This window comes from Pezoporus wallicus, unplaced genomic scaffold (genome assembly GCF_028554395.1).
Source record: "Pezoporus wallicus isolate ANWC-B61680 ecotype Strahan unplaced genomic scaffold, APGP_CSIRO_Pwel_v1 contig_8806, whole genome shotgun sequence".
Classification (NCBI taxonomy): Eukaryota; Metazoa; Chordata; class Aves; order Psittaciformes; family Psittacidae; genus Pezoporus; species Pezoporus wallicus.
The window spans coordinates 322,719-343,406 of NW_026641419.1; the positions used below are offsets into that span (position 1 = coordinate 322,719).

Below are 20,688 nucleotides of genomic sequence, written 5' to 3' on the forward strand. Positions count from 1 at the left end.
CAGGAAGAGTCATGACTTGGTATCTTTCCTAAGTCTTATTAGATGGTTGCCCAAACAAAAAGGAGCTAAGGTGATGCCACCGAATTATGATTTTTTTAATGGTAATATTGGTCACTGTGCATGAAAGATGAAGCAAGACAGCTGTTACCTCCATCACAAACGAGTAGATCTTAATCCAGGCAGCACTTAGCTTCGCTATTCCTTGCCTCCTAGTAGAGCACAGTGCCATCTTTAACATAACTTCCTTGAACAACCATGAGTTTAATGAACTGACTTACCAGACATTGCAGATGCTACAAATTTTATTCCCACAAAACTTTCAAACCTAGAATGTGCTTGCAGTAAGCAGTTCTATAGGTGCTTTTCTTTAGGCACCATATTTGAGAGAATTTTCAAATGCTTTCTGTTAGTCTTGTTGCTTGGGGGATGTAATTATGAATGAGTATGGAACAAGGAATATTAACCGTAGTCATATGAGCCAGCAGCCTGTGCTTGCAGCCCAGAAAGCCAACCGTATCCTGGGCTGCATCAAAAGAAACGTGACCAGCAGGTCGAAGGAGGTGATCCTGCCCCTCTGCTCTGCACTCATGGGACCTCACCTGGAGTATTGTGTGCAGTTCTGGTGTCCTCAGCATAAGAAGGACATGGAACTGTTGGAACAAGTCCAGAGGAGGGCCACGAGGATGATCTCCAGGGGACTGGAGCACCTCCCATTTGAAGATAGGCTGAGAAAGTTGGGGCTGTTCAGCATGGAGAAGAGAAAGCTGCATGGAGACCTCATAGCAGCCTTCCAGTATCTGAAGGGGGCCTATAGGGATGCTGGGGAGGGACTCTTCATTAGGGACTGTAGCGACAGGACAAGGGGCAATGTGTTCAAACTTAAAGAGGGGAAGTTTAGATTGGATATAAGGAAGAAGTTCTTTACTCTAAGGATGGTGAGGCACTGGAATGGGTTGCCCAGGGAAGTTGTGAATGCTCCGTCCCTGGTGGTGTTCAAGGCCAGGTTGGGCAGAGCCTTGGGTGCCATAGTTTAGTGTGAGGTGTCCCTGCCCGTGGCAGGGGGATTGGAACTAGATGATCTTAAGGTCCCTTCCAACCCAAACCATTCTATGATTTTATAAATCAGTGAACCACTTAAAGATAAAATTTCCCTTTAATATTATTTTACTTTTCCTCAAATGCACTGTTTATCCCAAGATTAGGGGAAGAGGAGTGTGTGTGTGACAGTCTTGAAAGATTTTAAAACTAGCAAGTCATGTCATTTTGTCTCTGATTCTAAGTTATGATGAAAAGATGGAAAATGTGTTTTGGTCCATTTTAGTAGTGGTTCCTGACCAGCACATTATGGTTTGGGGCTTTTATGCAATGAATTCTCTCCATTCAGTATTAAAATTCACAGGAAGAAGCATGGGCTGCTTGACAGTTGTTTACCTTAATTGCTGATGATATGTCTTGGTCTTAATACAGTTTATTGTAATTTCAAATTAAATTTAAAACATTTTAGAGCAGTACAAGTACAAACAGCCTAAAATCTATTTAAAATAATAAAAAAGGGATATTTTATTTTTCACCTTTTTCCTTCTGTTTTCTCCCAAAAACTTAAAAAGGCAAGATAGGCCAGGGTGCCTCCCAGAGAATAAAAAGATAAATCTTTTCTTCAGGATTAAAAAAACTGGTGGAGGATGGTGATACTTCGTGGTAGCTAATGCTGGGATCCCTCATTCTGATCACGAAAGTTCAAACTAAAACTTTCCCTTATGTGGATTCCTGATACAAATATTTGTAAGACTTTTTATGTTTGAGTATAAAAATTTTCTGGATAAAACGTCCTAGTTAGTTGTTTACTTTTCTTCCGAACCATAATGTTGTTGGTTCATATTAAGTTCAACTGTAGTCCTCCATCCGTTGTAAGGCACATAGCCTGGCTTTTGTGAAGATGAACGGAAAGCCTGAAACCTGTTACTTGTGAAACGTTTATTGTTGGAAACAGAATTTAACCAGAACTGTATTCCCATATTCTGTACTTTAAATGTACACACATCAAGGGGAATTTCTTTTTTTCTATATGCTAAAGTTACAGGTGGGAGTCAAGCAAGTGAACGTTAACAGCTGTCTGCAGCTGCCAGCAGGTCTAAAGCTATCAAGCCAACTTGTTTGCAGTGCTTACAAGAACTGCAGCAGGATCTGAACATTTTTGTGATGTTTGTTGTAACTATGTAAAATGATTACAAAAAAAAAAAAAATGTTTAAATCACTGGCACTGGGCTGAAGTTTGTTTCAAGAAACTTTTTTATAAATAAGATTGTTTTACATAAAGCAAATCTGAATTAAACTGAAAAACAGTTGTCAGGTTTCTGAAACAACAAACCGCTTGTTGTGTCAGAATCTAAATGCCGCATCTAAATGCCCAGATAGGTATCTAGGATATTATTTACCTCTGTTGTTTAGGAGGCTAATTTTACAATTATTTTATGCAGGTTCCAAGTGGAACATCTCGTCAGAGTTACCCAGCTACCAGCTATCAGGACTTCAGCAACTGGGAATCTCTAATGAAAATTAAAGAGGGTCTGCTAAGACAGAAGGAGATTGTGATTGATCGGTGAGTAACCTGCTCAGAGCTCCTGCTGCACTGATTAGATGATGTAAAAGCTATGATGTAGAAACTGACTTGCAGGAGAGGTGCTTACTCAGTAAAGTTGTTAGGTTCCGGTCCATGTATTTGTACAAAAATACGTGAGAGCTAATCCTTGTAGGAATTCTTGATGTTTGGATAAAATGAGGCCTTAACCCAGAAAATGTGCTTTTAATAAAGGGCTTGAGTTTGCTTGTAGGACATTTAAGAAGGGTGCTTATATATTTGACATAAGTGTCATTTGGCTCAGTCTGTGTTTCAATAATAAAGTCTTGGCTTGTGGCTGAGGGAAGAGTGGTTGATCTTGAAATAGTTGCGTCCTCTTATTGATAGTTTGCTCTACAGCATGAGGAGAGCTGTGTAAAGCAGGTGTGTGTTGATCACAGGAATGTCAGGCATTCATTATGAATGTTTTATACTTCATGTACCGGTTCCTTTCTTTTAATGGGTGGACATTTTGGGCATAATTTACTTTGGGATCGGGAGGATTATGTTTGTGCAAGATCTTTTCCTTCCTCTATTGTGACAGAGCAAGGAAATGCAGCAGTTTAAGGTGTTTCTGTCCCCTAGTAATCTGTTCAGTAACTCTGCTGGCAATGTAGCGATGATGCTTGGCATCAGCTTACTCAATTCGATGGGGCGTTTAGTGTGCGTTTATCTGCCTCTGCAGCTGAAGATGGTACACAAAGGTACAAGCTGCAGGACCTGTGGCATGGGCACGCCATCGCACTCTGCCAGCCCTCTTGGAGAGGTGGTGATCTTCCAAGCAGATGAGCAGTTAAAATGGAAATATCCTTTAACTGTTGCTTCGATCTCCCCCGTCAGAGCCTTTTGATCAGCTGCTTAAAGGCTATCTAAATTACAGTGTTTTTTTTCAGGCTTGCTGTATCAATATTAATGCTGTATAACCTGCAGCTCACCTCTCGGGGCCCAAGCTGTGAGCAGCATTTGGAAATATGTTGCCCGTGATGGCTAGCAGCAGTCTTTGGTGTCTCTGCAGAGCATATAATCCTCTGCACTCTGTATGAAGGCTTGTTATCCAGTGGCAGCTACAGAGGCAGTTCACATTATTCTTTTCACACTGGAAAGATGCTTACATTCAATGGTGAAGTTTCTGAAGTGACAGCTTATAACGTAGTTGCCTGCTAACATTACACAATACTGTCCGTGTTGAGGAAGAAAAGCTATTTCTTGATATCCACCGGCAGTGTGCTGCTTCTTTTTATGTACAAGTAATACATTTGTGTAACTTAACAATAATGAATATTGTACTTTCTGGATTTCTGACCAGAAGTTGGTTGAGATGATTCCTTTTCATTTCTCTGAAAAGGCAGAATACCCCCTAGAAGCTACTGAAGCAAAACGAAGACCACTTAGTGATGTTACAGGCATTTCCTTTAAATACACTTGGTGTCACAGTTAATCATGTTGTAAATTATAATAATGTTATATAGTAATACATCACAGAAAAAGCTCTTTTTTAATATGGAGTCTCCATTTAGGAAAAACATTTGCCTTAGAAGTTACTATTTTAGAGTTAAATAAAATCACATGAAATACATGATTTGTATTATTTAAAATTAGTATAAAACAATGTTTCATATTTAAAGAGATAATTTTTAATTTTAACAGGAGATAGTGTTTTCTATGACAAAATAATTTTGGTTTCACTCATGGAGAAAGCAGTACATTGCTGCTGCTCAAAATCCTACAAACAGAACCCCATTATAAAGTGATGGCGTTACATTTACTAGATGGATATTAATAAAAGTTAACTGTGAATACTACCTTTCTTCAAGGTAAATGAAGGGGAAAATTTGATATTACCCATATTTAACATCTGGGGACACAGGCTTTGCACTGAGAGTCAAGATGATGTTTGAGAGTAAATCTAGGTCTTCCAGCTCCTGGTCTTACTGTGCTTATAAACTTCTTTTCAGAATTTGAATTTATGGTGACTTAAAATAAAAATATCAAGTTTGCTAAAGTGTGGTTAATTAGGATTCAATATGGTGGTAGTTAAATTATAGAATTTATGCTTTCAGGAAGCGGAGGAGGAATTCTTCCGTTGACTGAGGTTTGGTAGTAGCTGTTTGCCGAGAAGACCCTTTCGTACCTGTGGTTTTCATGGAGTTTTAAAAGGTGTAGCCATATCCCATGGTGAATTTACAAACCGGTAACTGGAGGATGCCTACAAGACTTGTTTATTTGTGGCTAGACAGAAGCTGTCTGGAAGCTGTTGGAGCAGGTTAGCAGCCCACATGATGCTCCAGTCCCAGCTGTTTGCTGCTGACGGGTACAAGGAACAGCTGGATGAAAACAAGCATACGAAGAACACCTTTCTCTTGCCCTTGTCACCATCCTCACTTTTCAACCACAGGGACATTACCATTTTTTTTAAGCTTAAACTCTCTTCTGTTGGGAATTACAGTGGGGTGCTGCTAATCCAGGAGGTGGAGGAGATTAAAATCCAACCACACACCTTGTTCTGCATGGCAGTGCTTAAATCTGCTGATAAGTAAGCAAAGGGAGCTCCGTATGGGGCAGTATCCTTAAACTTTTCTACCTTTATCTTGTTGAGAAAGGGAGGAGGTGCCAGGGAAGGAAAAAGAAACCTGCTGCCTGCTTCCTTTCTTCCCACTCAATGATATAAAAGCAACAAAAATCCAGCCCTTCCGGACTAGATTTTTAAACATCCTTGCTTTGCATCAGAAATGTAGCAGTTTGGAACAGCTGCAAGCAAGTTTCAGATAGTTGTTAAAAACGATGCAACGATTCAAGGAATAATGCTTACAATGCAAGTCATCATTCTTGGGTACTTTGGTGTGTCACTGGAAGGTCAAAGCTGTGAATAGAATATTTAAAAAACGCAAACAGCCATTTGCTTCTCTGACTACAAGTGACTTGATTTTTATTGTATACACTTTGTTGAACAGCAGATTTAATAATAGGTTAGTTAAAAAGATTTGTGTTGTGTTGTCTGTCCAGCATAGCAAATGCATATTTAAAATGTACAGAGTAGCATAAATGGGTGGTTTTAAAAGTGGGTTTGGGTTAGCTTTTTAAAACTGCTGTAGGAATCACAGCCAATCTAATGAATTATAGCCTGAGGATGGTTTTTAAGTCTGCTTGTAAAAAACAAGGTGGAAACTACTTTTAGGAAGCTAGAATGTGGCATGAGGAAGGGAGCCTGGTATGTGTGTGTATGGGGTCACTATCAGTGTGTGTATGGGATCAGTTCTTCAAGGTGTGTGTCTTATATTCTCCAGATAAGCACTATTGGTACAGGCTGTGAATAAGGACTTACGGATTTTACCTGCAGGAGGAAATCTGCTGCTGTAACACTTATTACTAGAATGTCTGTCACCTACTGTACAAAATAATTGGATTATATCCTTGCCTTACTTCTCTGGTGGTTCGTATGTAACACTACAGTATATTTAGCACCAGAGGGAGCCAACAGTGCTTGTATTGGTTTAGAAAATTACAGCATCACATTTTAATTCTTTGTGTGGCTCCTCTGTTCAGTACATTCACGACCGTGAAATTACAGTGTTTGGTACAATTGTGAACGTCTCTTGAGGCTGGCCAGCCACTGTGAATGTCTCTAGTGTGGTCCTGGCGCTGTTTGTTTGGCAGGAACCGTGTGTAGGGGGTACATGAATAAATGCCAAATATCTGAACATATGACATAAGCTGCTGAGAATAACGCTGCATGCAGTCCAGGCTTGTGCATGTGGAGCTGAGTGCTGTTCTCTTCCAGACAGCTTAAGGGCATTTGAACAGCTTTTTAAAGAAAGGTAGATACAGAAGTATAATTCTAGTGAGTGGCTGCCATTCCTCAGGGCATAATAACATTTGCATTCTTAAAACAGTTGCTAAATCATTAGCTTTCCATCCATAGGTGAACTGTGCTTGTTTTCACCAGGGCAAGAGAATTAGGTTTTCCTTGCCTTGTGTCAAACTGTCCTGACTTAAGTCACTGACATCAAACTGTATGTGCTCTAATAGTGCTCATGTTACTGATAGTGTAAAGCTATATTTTTTTTTTTAATTTGGGATGGTCTGTTAAGATAATCAGCTTTCATATATCCACTTGAGTGATTTTTGAGAAGGCTTTGAAGCTGTATTCCACCAAGGGTCTGAGCATATGCATATATAACTGTGAGTCCTGTTCAGGGAGTAGGGCTGTGAGGAACCTTCTCAGAGTGCCTTGCTATGTGTAAAATGTTCTTTGCTTGCAATAAGCCTGGAAAGGGTACATTTATCTTTTTCTGACACTACCCATCACCCAGGTAACTTGTGATTGAAGCTTTTGTATCTTGGGCTGGTAAACTTTCAGGAAGATTTGGTACTGCATAGTTTTGTCATGAAATGGAATTTGTCAACATTCATTTTCACATAATAACCTTAAACTTGGCACTAATGAGAGGATGTAGGGCTACAAAGGACCTGTATGCCAGGCCCTAGGGAGAACATGCTGCGTAGTAGTGTCACTCCTGGTAGATGTCAGTGCTAATTGCTCTCTGCAGTAGTTAATATTCTGCCTTTCTGGGTTGGACAGTTTGGTGATTTATTAGCTAAAACTTTGAAAACTTTTTCTAATATGACTTAGTCTTTCCTCCTAGGTCATGTTTTCTAGACCTCTGTTGGCTTTCATCTTCCTTGAGACCTCTCCAGCTGATTAGTGAACCTTCCCTGCCTGCAGTGTCCAAACTGGCCAGTCCAGGCCTCCCTCTGGTTGGTCAGCTGTAATCCCAGATCTTTGTCTGTGGAACTGGTGCCAAGCTCTTTTCTGTTCTGTAGATAAAAATGCTTTTAGAAAGTTCTGATATTTGGCAGAGCTGAGAACAGCAGGGAGGTGCAAGGCTTACTCTGTATTCATCTTATTGGGAGACTGCAGAAGTGGAAAACTTCCCACCATGGGAAGGGAGGGTGCAGTCCTCTGAGCAGACAGTGTGTCCCACTCATGCCACACACCCCCTTGACAAAGTAGCCCACAGCATACTGTTGCTGACTGTGCTTTTGCCTGCCTTGATTCAGCACTAGCTACCTCCCATGGGTCAGGCTAGCATTTCAAACTTCCATCAATTCGGAAAAGTCATTTAAAAATAGCAGCTGAAACAGAAAAAAATCACTTCTTGACTCTCAGAGGTAGTGTTCCCCTCTTAAGTTGTTACTGGTGGAAAGGTAGTGTTCACTTTGAACTGCAGGCTCTTAAAACAGATGTTATTGCATAGGAAGTTTGAGATCATCTTTTCTCAAGAGCTTTGCTGGTATTGGAGTTCTTTGGCATTGTCTTCCAAATTATGAAAAACATATTCCCATTGTTTTTAGGACTTTTTTTACTACTGATCTCTTTCCCTGTCAGTACTCTGCACGTTTAGACTTGTGGTCCCAAGGGATCATGCCTTTAGAACAAAGGGATATAAAAGTTAGTGTCCAGCTTCTTAAGCAACGAAACAAAGCAGCATATCTCCAGCTGCCATGTGGAATAAATTGCAATACAGAAGGATCTATATTACATTCTACTTTCCATCCCAATTCTGAGGAAATCTGCTCAGGCGTTTTTATATAAAGCAGCTCCTTCTCACTAACTCATAATTTTTTAAGGTAAGCATCGATTGTCATTTGGTTTGTTATGAAGTCACTAGTGTTCCTTCTTTAGTGCTGGGGAAAATGCTGTTCTAATGTTCCTGAAGTCTTTGTAGATACTAGACCTATACAGGTCTATCTATAGAAGATAAAGGGATTTAGTAGTAGCGGGACTATGTAGTGTAGTGGGGCACCTAGATTTACAGTAATTTAAATCTCTTAAAAGTTGAGGGGAGGAAGTGTTTCTCTGACAGACATGGATTTCTAAAGGCTTTTTCATGTTAGAGTAAGTGAGGGGCAAGATGAGTTTATGGAGAATAGATGAGTTAATGCCAGGTTGAAGAAAATGTAAGTTATTTCCAGATGAATGCATGTATGAGTGTCTGTAAGCATGTGTCCACAGTTGGCTTGTCCTGTGTGAATATGAGAAAATTATGTGAATGTCAGTTATGTCCTACTATTATTTTTGAGACATACAGAGAAGCAGTTTGTATATTAAGCAGTTTATTTATTATTGATGCTGGTCTCTGAAGACAGGCTTGTACATTGAGAGCTTTCAAAGGGGATTTTTTGAGCTCAAGGACAGAACTACAAATGAATCAAAATCAACATCTGCCTCCCCCATTGATACTTTACTCTTAACGGCTGTAGCTTCTTTTTTTACTCGTTTAAATGGATCCAGTTATTGTGAAGTGGCACCAGTGGTTTTCCTCTGGATTCTAGCCAGTTTTGTAAGTAGAGTCACAGTCATCCAGGATGAGGGAAGCTTGGCTGCCATGTTTGTCTGCAAATAGTGGCACAGGGAATATGCACCAGCAGAAGCAGCCCCTCGCTGTTTGTGGGCAGAGACTACAAATTTAGCAGACACGTAATTGAAACACATATGCAAAGCCTTTTTTTTGTCACTCCCTAGCCTGCCTTTAAGAGTTTTCTGAGTCTGACCTTTAAATACAAATGTCCTGATAAGGTGGTGCACTTATCACTGAGGCCATTATTTGGCTTGCCTTTCTCCCTTGACTGATGTGCAGAAGAGCACCAGATCTCTGGATTGCATAGCACTGCTGGGGAGGGCCGCGGCAGAAGTCCCTGTTCTAGTGATGGCAGCTTGGCTGCATGGTACCCACAATGTCCAGGGAGGGGAAGGAGAGCCACAGCAGTGTTGTTGCCTGGGCTCTTGTCTCTTCAGCATTATTGCAGGGCCCCAGCTCTAGGGACCAGCCCCACAGTTTTACTCTGAGCTAGCATTGTTCATATTCATAGAATCATCATAGAATGGTTTGGGTTGGAAGGGATGTTAAAGATTATCTAGTTCCAATCCCCTGCTGCAGGCTGGGACACCTCACACTAGACCAGATTGCTCAAAGCCCTGTCCAACTTGGCCTTGGACACTGCCAGGGATGGGGCAGCCACAGCTTCTCTGGACCATGTGTTCCAGTGTCTTACCACCCTCATAGGGAAGAATTCGTTCCATATCTAATCTGAATCTCCCCTCTTTCAGTTTAAAGCCATTCCCCCTGATTCTGTCACTACATGCCTTTGTAGAAAGTCCCTCTCCATGTTTCCTGTAAGCCCCCTTTAGGTACTGGAAAACTGTTACAAAGTCTTCCCTGAGTCTTTTTGTCTCCAGACTGAAAAATCCCAACTATCTCAGCTTGTCTTCATAGGAGAGGTGCTCCAGTGCTCTGAGCATCTTTGTGGCCCTCCTCTGGACTCACTCTAACAGGTCCACATATTACCACAAGCCTGTCCCTGATTTTTATCCTAGAGCTTCTTCAACCTCAGTAACTCCTCACTCTGCTCCCTCCCTTCCAGCCCCACAAGGGCCAGGGATTGCCAGGGAGCATGAATCCATTAGCCAGTGAGGTGCTGAGAGTGCCAGGACCCAGAAGGGATGCCAACAGCCTCTCTGCAAACAGACAGGGCAGCACAGTGTTAGTGCATTTTCTTCTTGTCATCTGCATATACCAACTGCAAGTGAGCTCCTTATTTACAGACCTGGATTTAGGCAAGCTAGAAACAGTTACTTAGTGTTAGGGCACAACTAATGCTCATTACAAGAAAATGGGATAGTTGATGGGCTCTTTTTTTGCAGTTTGCAAAGGCTCAGAAAGTGTTTTTTTCCTTAGATGTGTAATTGGTTGAAAGTATTCTGGGATTGACTTTTGTCCCCCCTTCCGTTAGCATCAGAAAGATAGAAGTTTGAGCTAGATTTAGTGAACCACCCTTTTTGTACACTTGATGCTCAGAATTTACTTTCTCCCCAAACACAGTGGCATTCAGGATCAAGGGCTTTTGCTTTCGTCAGCAGGACACTGGCAGAGACCTGTCAGAACTGTGCTGACATATGTCACTTCATTGCTTTCAGTCTTTTGAGTGTGGGCTTTTAGCAGCTTCCTGATGATTGACATGCTTCGGTTTGATTTAAATTGTTGGGCTCAGCACAAATTACTGTGTGGGAATGGAAGTATCTGTGGCAGGCAGGAAGTCAGATAAGGGGAACTGCTCTCCTTAAACACCATAAAAATAATTACTCAGATTCAACATCTTCATCAGGTGGCCTGTTCTCTACTGCCAACAGTTCCTGTAGGGATAATAGCTGGTAATGCTGGGAAAGGCAAGAGAATTGTACCATCCGCCATGACAGGTCTTTAACTTTTCCTTCCTTTACAAAGTATCATTGATCTGCAGTAGTGAAACACAGCTGAGCCTTGAAATTTTGTTTGCAAAAATAATGAATGTTTGAGGAAACAGAAGAAAAGAGAACAAAAGGTGTGTGTGTTTTACAACAACTGGAAGCCAAAGTTGTTACTTTGTAACCCTATGTGTAGGGTTTTGTGTAAATAACTTAGCTAGAATGTAAATGACTAACGTGGGAATTGAGACAAAAGAGCTGCCTATAGGGGACCATAGAGCAAGTAGCCTCCACTTAAGTCAAGTATGTTGGATAACCTGTCACTTCAGCTGCATTCCCTGGAAAAGAATGTATCTGGGAGCAGCGCAGGGAGGAGTTAAGTCTGTACACTTTTCATGACATGTTCCTCTGAAACATCAATTTAAATAAGGAATACTTGTAAGTATCCCTCCCAAAAAGATGTTTTTCATGAAAATGAAGATAGGCTGAGAAAGTTGGGGCTGTTTGGCCTGGAGAAGAGAAAGCTGCGTGGAGCATAGCCGCCTTCCAGTATCTGAGGGGGGCCTATAGGGATGCTGGGGAGGGACTCTTCATTAGGGACTGTAGTGATAGGACATGGGGTAACACGTTAAAACTTAAAGAGGGTAAGTTTAGATTGGATATAAGGAGGAAATTCTTTCCTGTTAGGGTGGTGAGGCACTGGAATGGGTTTCCCAGGGAGGTTGTGAATGCTCCATCCCTGGTGGTGTTCAAGGCCAGGTTGGATGAAGCCTTGGGTGACATGGTTTAGTGTGAGGTGTCCCTGCCCATGGCAAGGGGGATTGGAACTAGATGATCTTAAGGTCCTTTCCAACCCTAACTATTCTGTGTTTCTATTCTATGTTTCCTGCCTTTTGTGACTTTTTTGTTAACAGTTTTCTCCACCTTCTACATCCCTTTGATTGGCTGATGATGTTAGAGAAGGGTATCGCCTCCTTTTCTCTTTATGCCTGAGGGGAAGAGCTAGAGTTGTGTCAAGGCAGACATTTGAAGTAAAAGAGTGTTTTCTCTTTGAACAAAGTAGTTGAATGAAGCCATGTGAGAAGTGCCATGACATTTACATAATATGCCAATAACTCTTACTTTGCCATCAATATAGAATTGTAACATTCGTGGAAAAAAGATTTGCGAAGGAGAGCAATTTCTGTGGTACCTAGGCACAGTAATTTCACTGAACCTGGTTGTGTGAGCTACAGTCTGGTTTCTGTAAATGCAAATCTCAAGGTTGGGCTTCTGTCAGATTTTCCCATATCTTGAGCTCTGGCTGCAGCCTGTGCCCACTTGTATGCAGATGGCTTCTGGAATCACAAAAGATTGAGGAACTCAATGTCTGAAGACATCAGTCCTGTATGTAAGACTGGGTGATTGGAAATTCCTGTGTTGAGTTACAGGAAAAAGGGTAGGTGCAGTGTAAGTGCAGCTGCATAACACCAGTGTCAGAGGGAGGGAAGGTGGTGGTGGGGGAGTTAATCTAGGGTTTTTTTAATCTTCTTGAGCCCCTGGGGAGACTTGGTGATGCTAGCAGCAGAGAAAGGGAAGAGTGGAGGAGACTCTGGTCACAGCAGTTAGAGAATTTCAGTTTGCTCTACTCTGGCCCTCTGTGAACACAAAGGATGCATATGAGGTTATAAACACTGCATGTAGAAACATACAAAGTGAGAGCATCATTCTCATGAGAGTATACCTGTCTAGAAGGTAAAATACCTCAGTTTCAGGATCATTTATATCTGGCTTTGGCCTACTCAGAGGGGCAGTTGCCATGTATCTGAGCAGAATCTTGAAAGCACCTAAATGCTGAAGGTTGGTTGTTTTAGGTTTTTTTTTGAAAGTGTTGGGATGATTGACTGGTGCTAGGGAGGCTTCTGGGGATAGTGTTCCTGCTGTAATACGTGAGCTGTGTTTGTGAGAGCCATTTGAACTTTCCACATTCCCTTTAAATAGAGCTCACAGCCTGTGGTTATGCAGTGGATTAATAGTAACAGCAGTGGGCTAACAGAGGATTAAAACTGTCTTAGCATATGAGAACATCAGTGATAAAATGCATCTGGTATGAAGTCTCCAAAGACTTATGAGATTGTATGTAAATAGTAAATATGTTTCTATGGTGTTTATCTTCTGTTCTGCTTGTGACTGCTGGGCTGTTTTCAGAATTTTTGTTCCTGGGTGCCATGAGGTTAATGGTATTTTCAGAGAGGCAGTTATGTGAAGAAGTATTGTGTGGGATCTACACAGCCTTAAAATATTTCTGTGGTGTGTTTTGTTGGCAGGGTTTTGTAACAGTGGAGAGTTTCATGCTTTGCAGAGTGAAAAGAGGCAAGCTGGTTACACTCTGTGCTAGAGCAGCTCTGTTTCATCACGGATTAATTTGTCTCACCTTTTTTCCTGCAGGGATTTGGTAGGGTAGGAAAAGGATTATGAAAGGAAATATGGTAATGTAGTTCAAACTACACTGGAAGTTCAGAAATACTCTGAAACATTTACTCCAGGCTGTGGCGTTTAGTTCAAGCTATTGAAGTGAAGGAAGGTACTGCTGAGTTACAATCAGCCACAAACAGAAAATCACTTAGTGCCTTCAAGGGATAAGTGACAGATGGATAAGTGATTTTAAAGCACATGGGGCAAGGGTATTTTAATAGATCTGTCTAGTAAGTAATAAGGTGATAAAAAAATGAAAATTACTTCTGTTCATAGGTTAAGACAACTCACTAAATAATTTTGATATCTGTGACCAAGCATGCACAAAGGTCATAAAGGTTTTCTCTTTTCACATACAAATATACAAATTATTGAGCTCATATAAGATCTGTTATAAGTTAAGAGCATATTCTTTTACATAATCTGCAATTCTGTTTCTTCCAAAGTAAGTTTGCAGCTTTTTGTTTGTAGTGCCACCATAGGGACACAAACCAAAACTGTACAGACTTTCAGTGTTAGATACTCCTTTTACATTTGTACAAGCTTGTTTCATCTAGATATTGGAACGGTGTCTTTTCAACTAATACATCTTTTGTGTTTGTTTATAGATTGTATAATATGTGTTCTGTATATTCATGGTATTTCCAAGATGTTCTTCCTCAACATGGTCCTCCCCAAATTTTTTAAAAAAAGCAAACTGACTTTTGGTCTTTTTCTCTACTTCAGGAGGATTTGCTTTTCCAGTGTGTGCACAGGCAGTTCTTTTCCCTTGAAGTTAACCTGTATTTGCTGTTTATCTCCTCTTAAGATTGGGTTTTCTCATTTTGGTTCAGCATCATTATTTCCATAAAAGCCAATCATACTGCATGCTTAGAGATGATGCTTTGAGAAACAGTTTGCATGCTTGCCTGTAAATACATCCTAGTATAAAACAAGAAGGAAAAAGGGAAAGTAAAGGAGTGCACAGAATTCGTTCTAAGTTCATTAAGAAAGTTGCTCTGTGTGTTTCTGATGGGTGCTGACAACTCCAGTCTGGAATCAGTTACTGAGGTACCTGTTGCTCTACAGAGAGTACAGCGCACCTCACAGGGCTCTCTGATTTGGGCATGGGCTGAGACCTGGCTTGTATTTGCCCTGCAGTCATGCTAGTTCAAATGCAGTCATGATTTAAATAGTGATATAATTTGTGATATAATTAAATAGTGAAGTAGTAGTGATACTGTTTCTGCTGCACACTGGCCAAGTGATTGCTGTAAGAGGTTAATTTTGGTTTAGTACGCAGTATGGTATTTTACCGTAGGGGTATGGTGCATCTTGTATAAAGCAGTTGTTTGAGAAAATCTTAAGCAAAGCAAAAAGAAAGATTTTCCTGGGAAGCTGTGTTGACTATCTTATATAATGACATTTTGTTCCCCTTGATTTAGAAACCTTTTAAACCTGTGTCAAAAGTCAGCTCTGGCAAGAGAGTGGTTAAACAGAAATCCAAGTAAAATGAAGGTGTGAGGGGTTTCTGTTTTCATTCTGTTTTCTCTGTACTTTTTCGTGTTTACACTTCTGGCCCTATGAGCAAATGACAACTAAAGCCTCCCACAAAATTGATAAAGCTTTCAAATCTGCAAGATTTGCTTATTATTGCCAATTGAGTACTGGTTCTCTGGGGTGTACTTAAGTGAAAGTTACATGGCAACTGTAGTTTAATAGCTCATAACCTGATGAGATTCCAGTTCTAGTGGTAAACTAGACTAGTTGCTGTCTGGCTCTGATGGGAAAATGCTCACAGTAATGTAGACCCAGGATAGTCAAATAGCATTGTTACAGTATTCTTAAGAATACTGTACATTGTTACAGTAGTCTTAAGATCTATGTCTTTTTAATCTCTGTTCCATTCTTTTTCTTTTCAAACAAAATCTCTGTATTACAGGCAAAAGCAGCAAATTAACAATTTGCATCAGAAGATAAGGGAGAATGAATTACGAGCTCAACATGCAAGACTGAGCCATCTTGTGAACTGCGAAGAACCTTACATGACTAATTTGCAGGTAGAATGGGTATTTTTCTTTCAGCAAAGCTTTTCATTGCCCAGTAACTGACACCTAAAATCATGTTCACAACTTACTGCAGGCCAGAATGTGGAGGGTTTTTTATTATTGATGGCTGTGTAATTGTACAGCCATAAATTGTATGGAGGAGAATACTCCTGAGTGTTGTAGTTTACCTTACATTCACAGAAATCTAAGTTATGTTAACGTTTTGTACACACTTGTTTTGAAATCTGATAAAAATGGGGTAAGAATGAGGGATTGTGACACTGTACAAATAAGGATTTAACAGAGTGCATGTAGCACAGTTATACAGGGAGATATTAGGTGATAAAGTAATTTGAAAGGAGGATTATTTAAAACAATTGATAAAAAGTTTTCTGAAGAGGAGAAGGAGTTACTATCCAAAGGAGTGGTTAGGCTGTATCAGTAGACTAGATGGAAGTCTATTGAGAAGCTTGTGAGAAGGCAGACTGGTGGAATAACTTTGCACAAGATGCCTAAAAAGAATATGGATTAGTATTTCTAGGGAACACTTACTCTGAAAGGGAATGTGTGGTGGTATTTTGGGCATACCTGTCCCGCTTTTTACCTAACTAGTGCAAATAACAGAAAGTGTAAAGCATTTTTTATGGTTAGCATAGGCTAACTGTGAAATGCAGATTTTAGGACTGTGGCTGCTACTCTGTTTTCGTACACACTTTCCATCTCCAAACCTTGACATATCTAAAAGGCAGGGCAAAAAGAGAATGTTAGAGGCAGGTATGCAGAGAAATATCTTTTTTTCCCCATTTTATTACCGTATCTTTTTCTGTCAAAAATGCTGCACCAGGATCTCAGCTAGCATACTTCAGCGTGACATTAATTATGTCCTTGGAGTAGCACAGCTGTGCATCAGGTGAAAATCTGGTTTGTGTGAGACAGGAGAGAAATTTCAGTGAAGCCTCAGTGTGAAGTTAGGTACCTAGAAACATTTTTAGTTATATAGGAATGTGGCTTTTGGTGCTTTTGGAAGTCTTTTTTTTTTAGAAAATGCTTCAAAATTCTGTCAAGATAAAGGTTTGGGGGGGGGGGGGGGAATACTGCAGAAACTGAAATTTTAGTTTACATATCTTAGTATACTGTAGTAGACTTCAAATAAGCAGCAGATACATTCATCTTCCGTAGTTCAAAGAGTTTAAAAGTTTATAATGTAATAGGATTTCTGTTTGATTTGTGTGTCTCCTGTAAGATTAGCTTACAAATGCAAATCTCCTTTAATGGAGGTTTTAATCTCTTTTAATGCTTTGCTGGAGGAATTTTACTAGTTAAAAATACTGTCTATAACTTCTTTAAAGATACCAATTTATGTTACTTAAAGAATCTTGAAACTGAAGGCCTAATGGGATGCATCTCCTTTTTAATCCTACATGCAGCTGATTTCCATTTTGTCCTCTTCTGTGGGCAGTGGAGGTGGAAGAGTAATTTTGAACTTCGTGAAATGGAAAGGGAGGAGGGGTTTGGTATACAGGGCAGAAGGTAGGAGGCCTGCCTTCTGATAGCTGTAGCCTCAGGTTTGTCCCTGCACCATTCTGCACCTCAGATGTGATAGCTCTAGGGTTTGACTACTATTAATGTTCTGCTTTTGAAAGATCTTGAGATTGGAGTATCTTTTACTTTAATATATTCATAGCCATTTTATAGAGTGTTTTTCTTCCTAGGGTATGGTATGATAATGCAATGGCAGTGATTTGTTTTGAAAAGACTTTGTTTGGTTTTTCAAGGGGTTCATTTTGAAAAAGTCACATCTGTTCCAGAAATCTGAGGCGGAAAGTGGCCCCACACTGTTCATTTCCATGTGTTGTGAATGTAAATGTGTCCAGATTCTTTTTTTTTTCTTATTTCGTAATTTTTGCTCCAGGTCCCTGAAATACATGCTGTTACCCATGTGTTTCACTGTTTGAAAATCAAACCCCACCCTTCCTGGCAGTGGGAAAAAAAAGTGCAGGACTGTGTTCTGCTGTGCTGCTCAATTATATGGTGATTTGTGTGTGTTCATTTGTGTGATTATTTTCTTTCTTTTCATAAGCAACCACAGTATGAGAGTGCACCGCTGCAGTCTCATGTTTCAGAAAGATCAGCATCCTACCTTGAGGAGCTTGAGCGAAAGTTTGTAGCATCTGGAAATACGGAATTACAACTCAGTGAATTTATAAAACTAATTTCAAACAAATCCAGTGAGGACAAAAAGAAGATGGAGGAGAAAGTAAGTGTCTTTCATGTTCCAAATTTCCTTTTGTTAGAACACTGTTAAAGCAGTGTATGTTTTGTTTTGCTAGAAAGCAACTTAGTATGTGCATTGCTGAGCTATTTTCAAATGGTAGATAAACTACCTGTATCAAAAAATTGATAGATGGTGATTGTAGGTGTTGGCAATGGATAAATCTGAGCTTGTAGTTAATGTATTCCAAAAAGTGATACAAGATGAAATAGCAATCATGCTGACTGTTTTAACCAGGTATCAGTTAAACTTGCCTTGAAGAAAAGCTGCTCAGCTCTAAGAATTCATGTAGCTTGAAGTATAATTACAGTAAATATTGTTTAAAAACATAGAAAGTATGAAAATTAAATCCCTATTTTTAACATGGTTTGTAGATGTGGCTCTCATGATTTGAGATGCACTTACCAGCCTTTATGTGCCTACTCAGCAGGAGCAATTCTCTTGTAGCTTTGCTAGGATATGCAAAGTAGACTTTAGTCTCATAGAAGGAAGGGGCTTAGATAGCTGTGTTCTTAGAACTCTGTTGACAAGGGTTTTTTTTTGGAGGCTGAAGCAATATCCAGTGGAAGTTTTGAATGTCTGACAACCTGCCTTTATTGCAAGCAAGAATATGCTATCGACCAAGTGGTTCCATTAAGTGGTCTAGGGATACATTGTCACTGTTACTCTCTCTTCTTTCATCACTGGGCCTTACTACTGGGCTTGTATTTATATTAATGTAGGTGCCAGGGGTAGGAGCAATGAAGTGACGTCTAACACACAGCTGCCTGTGTATGGAGGAGGAAGTTCAAACAAACAAAACAACAAAATCCAAAGCTTGTTTTCCCCTCATGAGAGTCAGCAAGAGTGAACAGCAAGGAAAAAAAAAAGGCAACAATTTTTTTTCATCTCAGCAGAAGGTGGAAAGAGTTCTAGGGGTGATGCTGGGGATTTAGAGAGGGTGGGAGGAATCCAAGGCAAACACGGTAGCTATTAGAAGGAGAGAAGTTGCAGATGAGGAAATTCCCTATGCTGTGTATGCAGGACAAGAAGATTTGGAAACCATGTAATCTTGTCACACAGTTACTGGAGTATTCTGACTGGTCAGCTTGTCATCCTTAGTGGTATGTGAGAAACAGAGAAAGGATTCACTTAGCTAACTGTCAGACTCCTGGCAATTCTGACCGTGCAACATTGTCTTATGTGTGTGTATTTATATCACTGCCTTAAGTTCAGTTTTGAGGTCTTGATAAAATAAAAGGTATAAAGATTCCCAGCCTTTTGGCAGTCCTGAGTTTTGGGCCCCACCTAGAAGGCTATCTCTGGAAAAAAATTCCACATATTACGGAGTTAAACTTTTCATTAGGCTCTGTTAGTGAGCTCTGACATTGACAGTGTCATACATTTGTTTCTCAGTGAGATGGATGTCTGAAGCACTGAAATAAAAGTACACTTAGCGCTTACTACAGTGACAAGTGTTTGTTATCTGTGAATTACTACACCTTAGTCAAGCAATAAAGATACTGTTTCTCATTAAATTTCATTATGACTGGAAAATACTCTTTTCTCCCCTGCCTTCCACATTTTTGACTTAGGTAATAAAGCAAAGTAAGTACCAGGAATGCAGGCAAAGATAACACAATATAAAAAACCTTTTGCAGGCTGGTGGACAGTTAAGATTTACGTAGGAAAGGTGTTAAAAAAGCCACTGTTCTGATGTCCTCTGATGTAGTTGTCAGACTGCATCAAAGTCAGGTTTTTGGCTCCAGTTCTTGTTGGGTGAAGTTCTTGGTCCCTGTCTTTTGTTTTCCTAGGCCAGAGGAAGAGGATGGACTAAAATATTTCCTGACCATTTGTTGCATATGAATGTCTCCATTGGTGGAAAAATTAAGAATATTTTTAATTGTTGAATTGTGTTTTCAGTTTACAAGGCAGGTGGAGTGCTCTGGAGAGAGGTGAAGCAACTGTGGTTTGAGGTTACACGTGCATCTATGACTTGGAGCTGCTGGGATTAATCATTGTTTGGTTTTGTTTTCTGTAGTAACCAACCCTTTCATGCAGCTGAGAGTACAATTCTTGAAGAATGACCAGGCTCTGCTTCCAAAGCAGGTTTATTTTTCACTGTAATCGTAAAATATGTACTCTTCATTTCTTCTAGCTTAAAACTAGAGACCGATACATTAATAGCCTGAAAAAAAAATGCCAGAAGGAGTCTGAGCAAAACAAAGAAAAACAGAAACGGATTGAAACCTTAGAAAAATACCTGGCGGACCTGCCAACGCTGGATGATATAGAAGGGCAGTCTAAACAGGTAAAGGGATTTTGGTATACTTTTTAAAAATACAATTAAGCTGCCTAGTATCTGTTATCAAACATTACTGTTTTAACATATTTTTCCCTCTGTTTAGGAAGAGAGGTATTTCAATGTTTTAGAAAGCACTTGTAGCTACTAGGGTTTCTCATGCTCAGAAATGGGCCTAAGATCATATAGAAGGTAACTGCAAGGCTGTGGCCTGCTGTAAGGCCTTCTGCAAATGTGGCATCATGTCTAACTAATGTAACCTATGTTAGCTGCAAATTCTAGAAGAGAAGAACAAGCAACTTCAAGAAACAATGACTGAGTTAGAAAAGAAGCTTGGAGAGGCTCGATCACAGTGCAGAGAGAGAGAATTGCAACTGGTGTGTCAGAAGAAAAAAGAAAAAGAGCTGGTCACAACAGTACAGAGGTATGAACAGCTGCTTGGCCTGTGCCTGGGAACAAATGAACTTTCCTACCTGATGTTATTTGCGCTCTTAATCTGTTACAATGCTAGTGATTTTTCAGGTATTGCTATGCAGAATGACAGTGTAACGCGGTAAAAAATTCAACAAGATTTTTATTTTTGTCAAGTTGCAAGTAATACCACAGAGAAGAAAGAGGCTGACTTAGACACTCTTCTCTACCTTTCTTTAAAGATGTGGAACACCACTGCAGTGGCATCCCTGCTGCCAAATAAAGGATGGAATAAACATGTGCAGCAAAGGGGCATTGCATAGGGGCTGTCAGCACTCCTATTTGATAACTAATCCTGTCACAGCTGTGGAAAAGCTCCCTGGA

General features: G+C 40.1%; 1 protein-coding gene across 6 annotated transcripts in view; it reads left to right on the forward strand.

The window, feature by feature from the left end:
- The window catches only part of CEP85L (centrosomal protein 85 like), a 139,329-nt gene that overhangs the window by 108,164 nt on the left and 10,477 nt on the right, over nt 1–20,688 (forward strand). For all 6 annotated transcript variants that reach the window (XM_057423605.1, XM_057423606.1, XM_057423604.1 and 3 more), the window contains 5 exons: nt 2,478–2,599; nt 15,235–15,352; nt 17,421–17,597; nt 19,750–19,902; nt 20,163–20,317. In XM_057423605.1, coding sequence (XP_057279588.1) covers nt 2,478–2,599; nt 15,235–15,352; nt 17,421–17,597; nt 19,750–19,902; nt 20,163–20,317 — 725 coding nt within the window. The remainder of the gene's footprint in view (nt 1–2,477; nt 2,600–15,234; nt 15,353–17,420; nt 17,598–19,749; nt 19,903–20,162; nt 20,318–20,688) is intronic.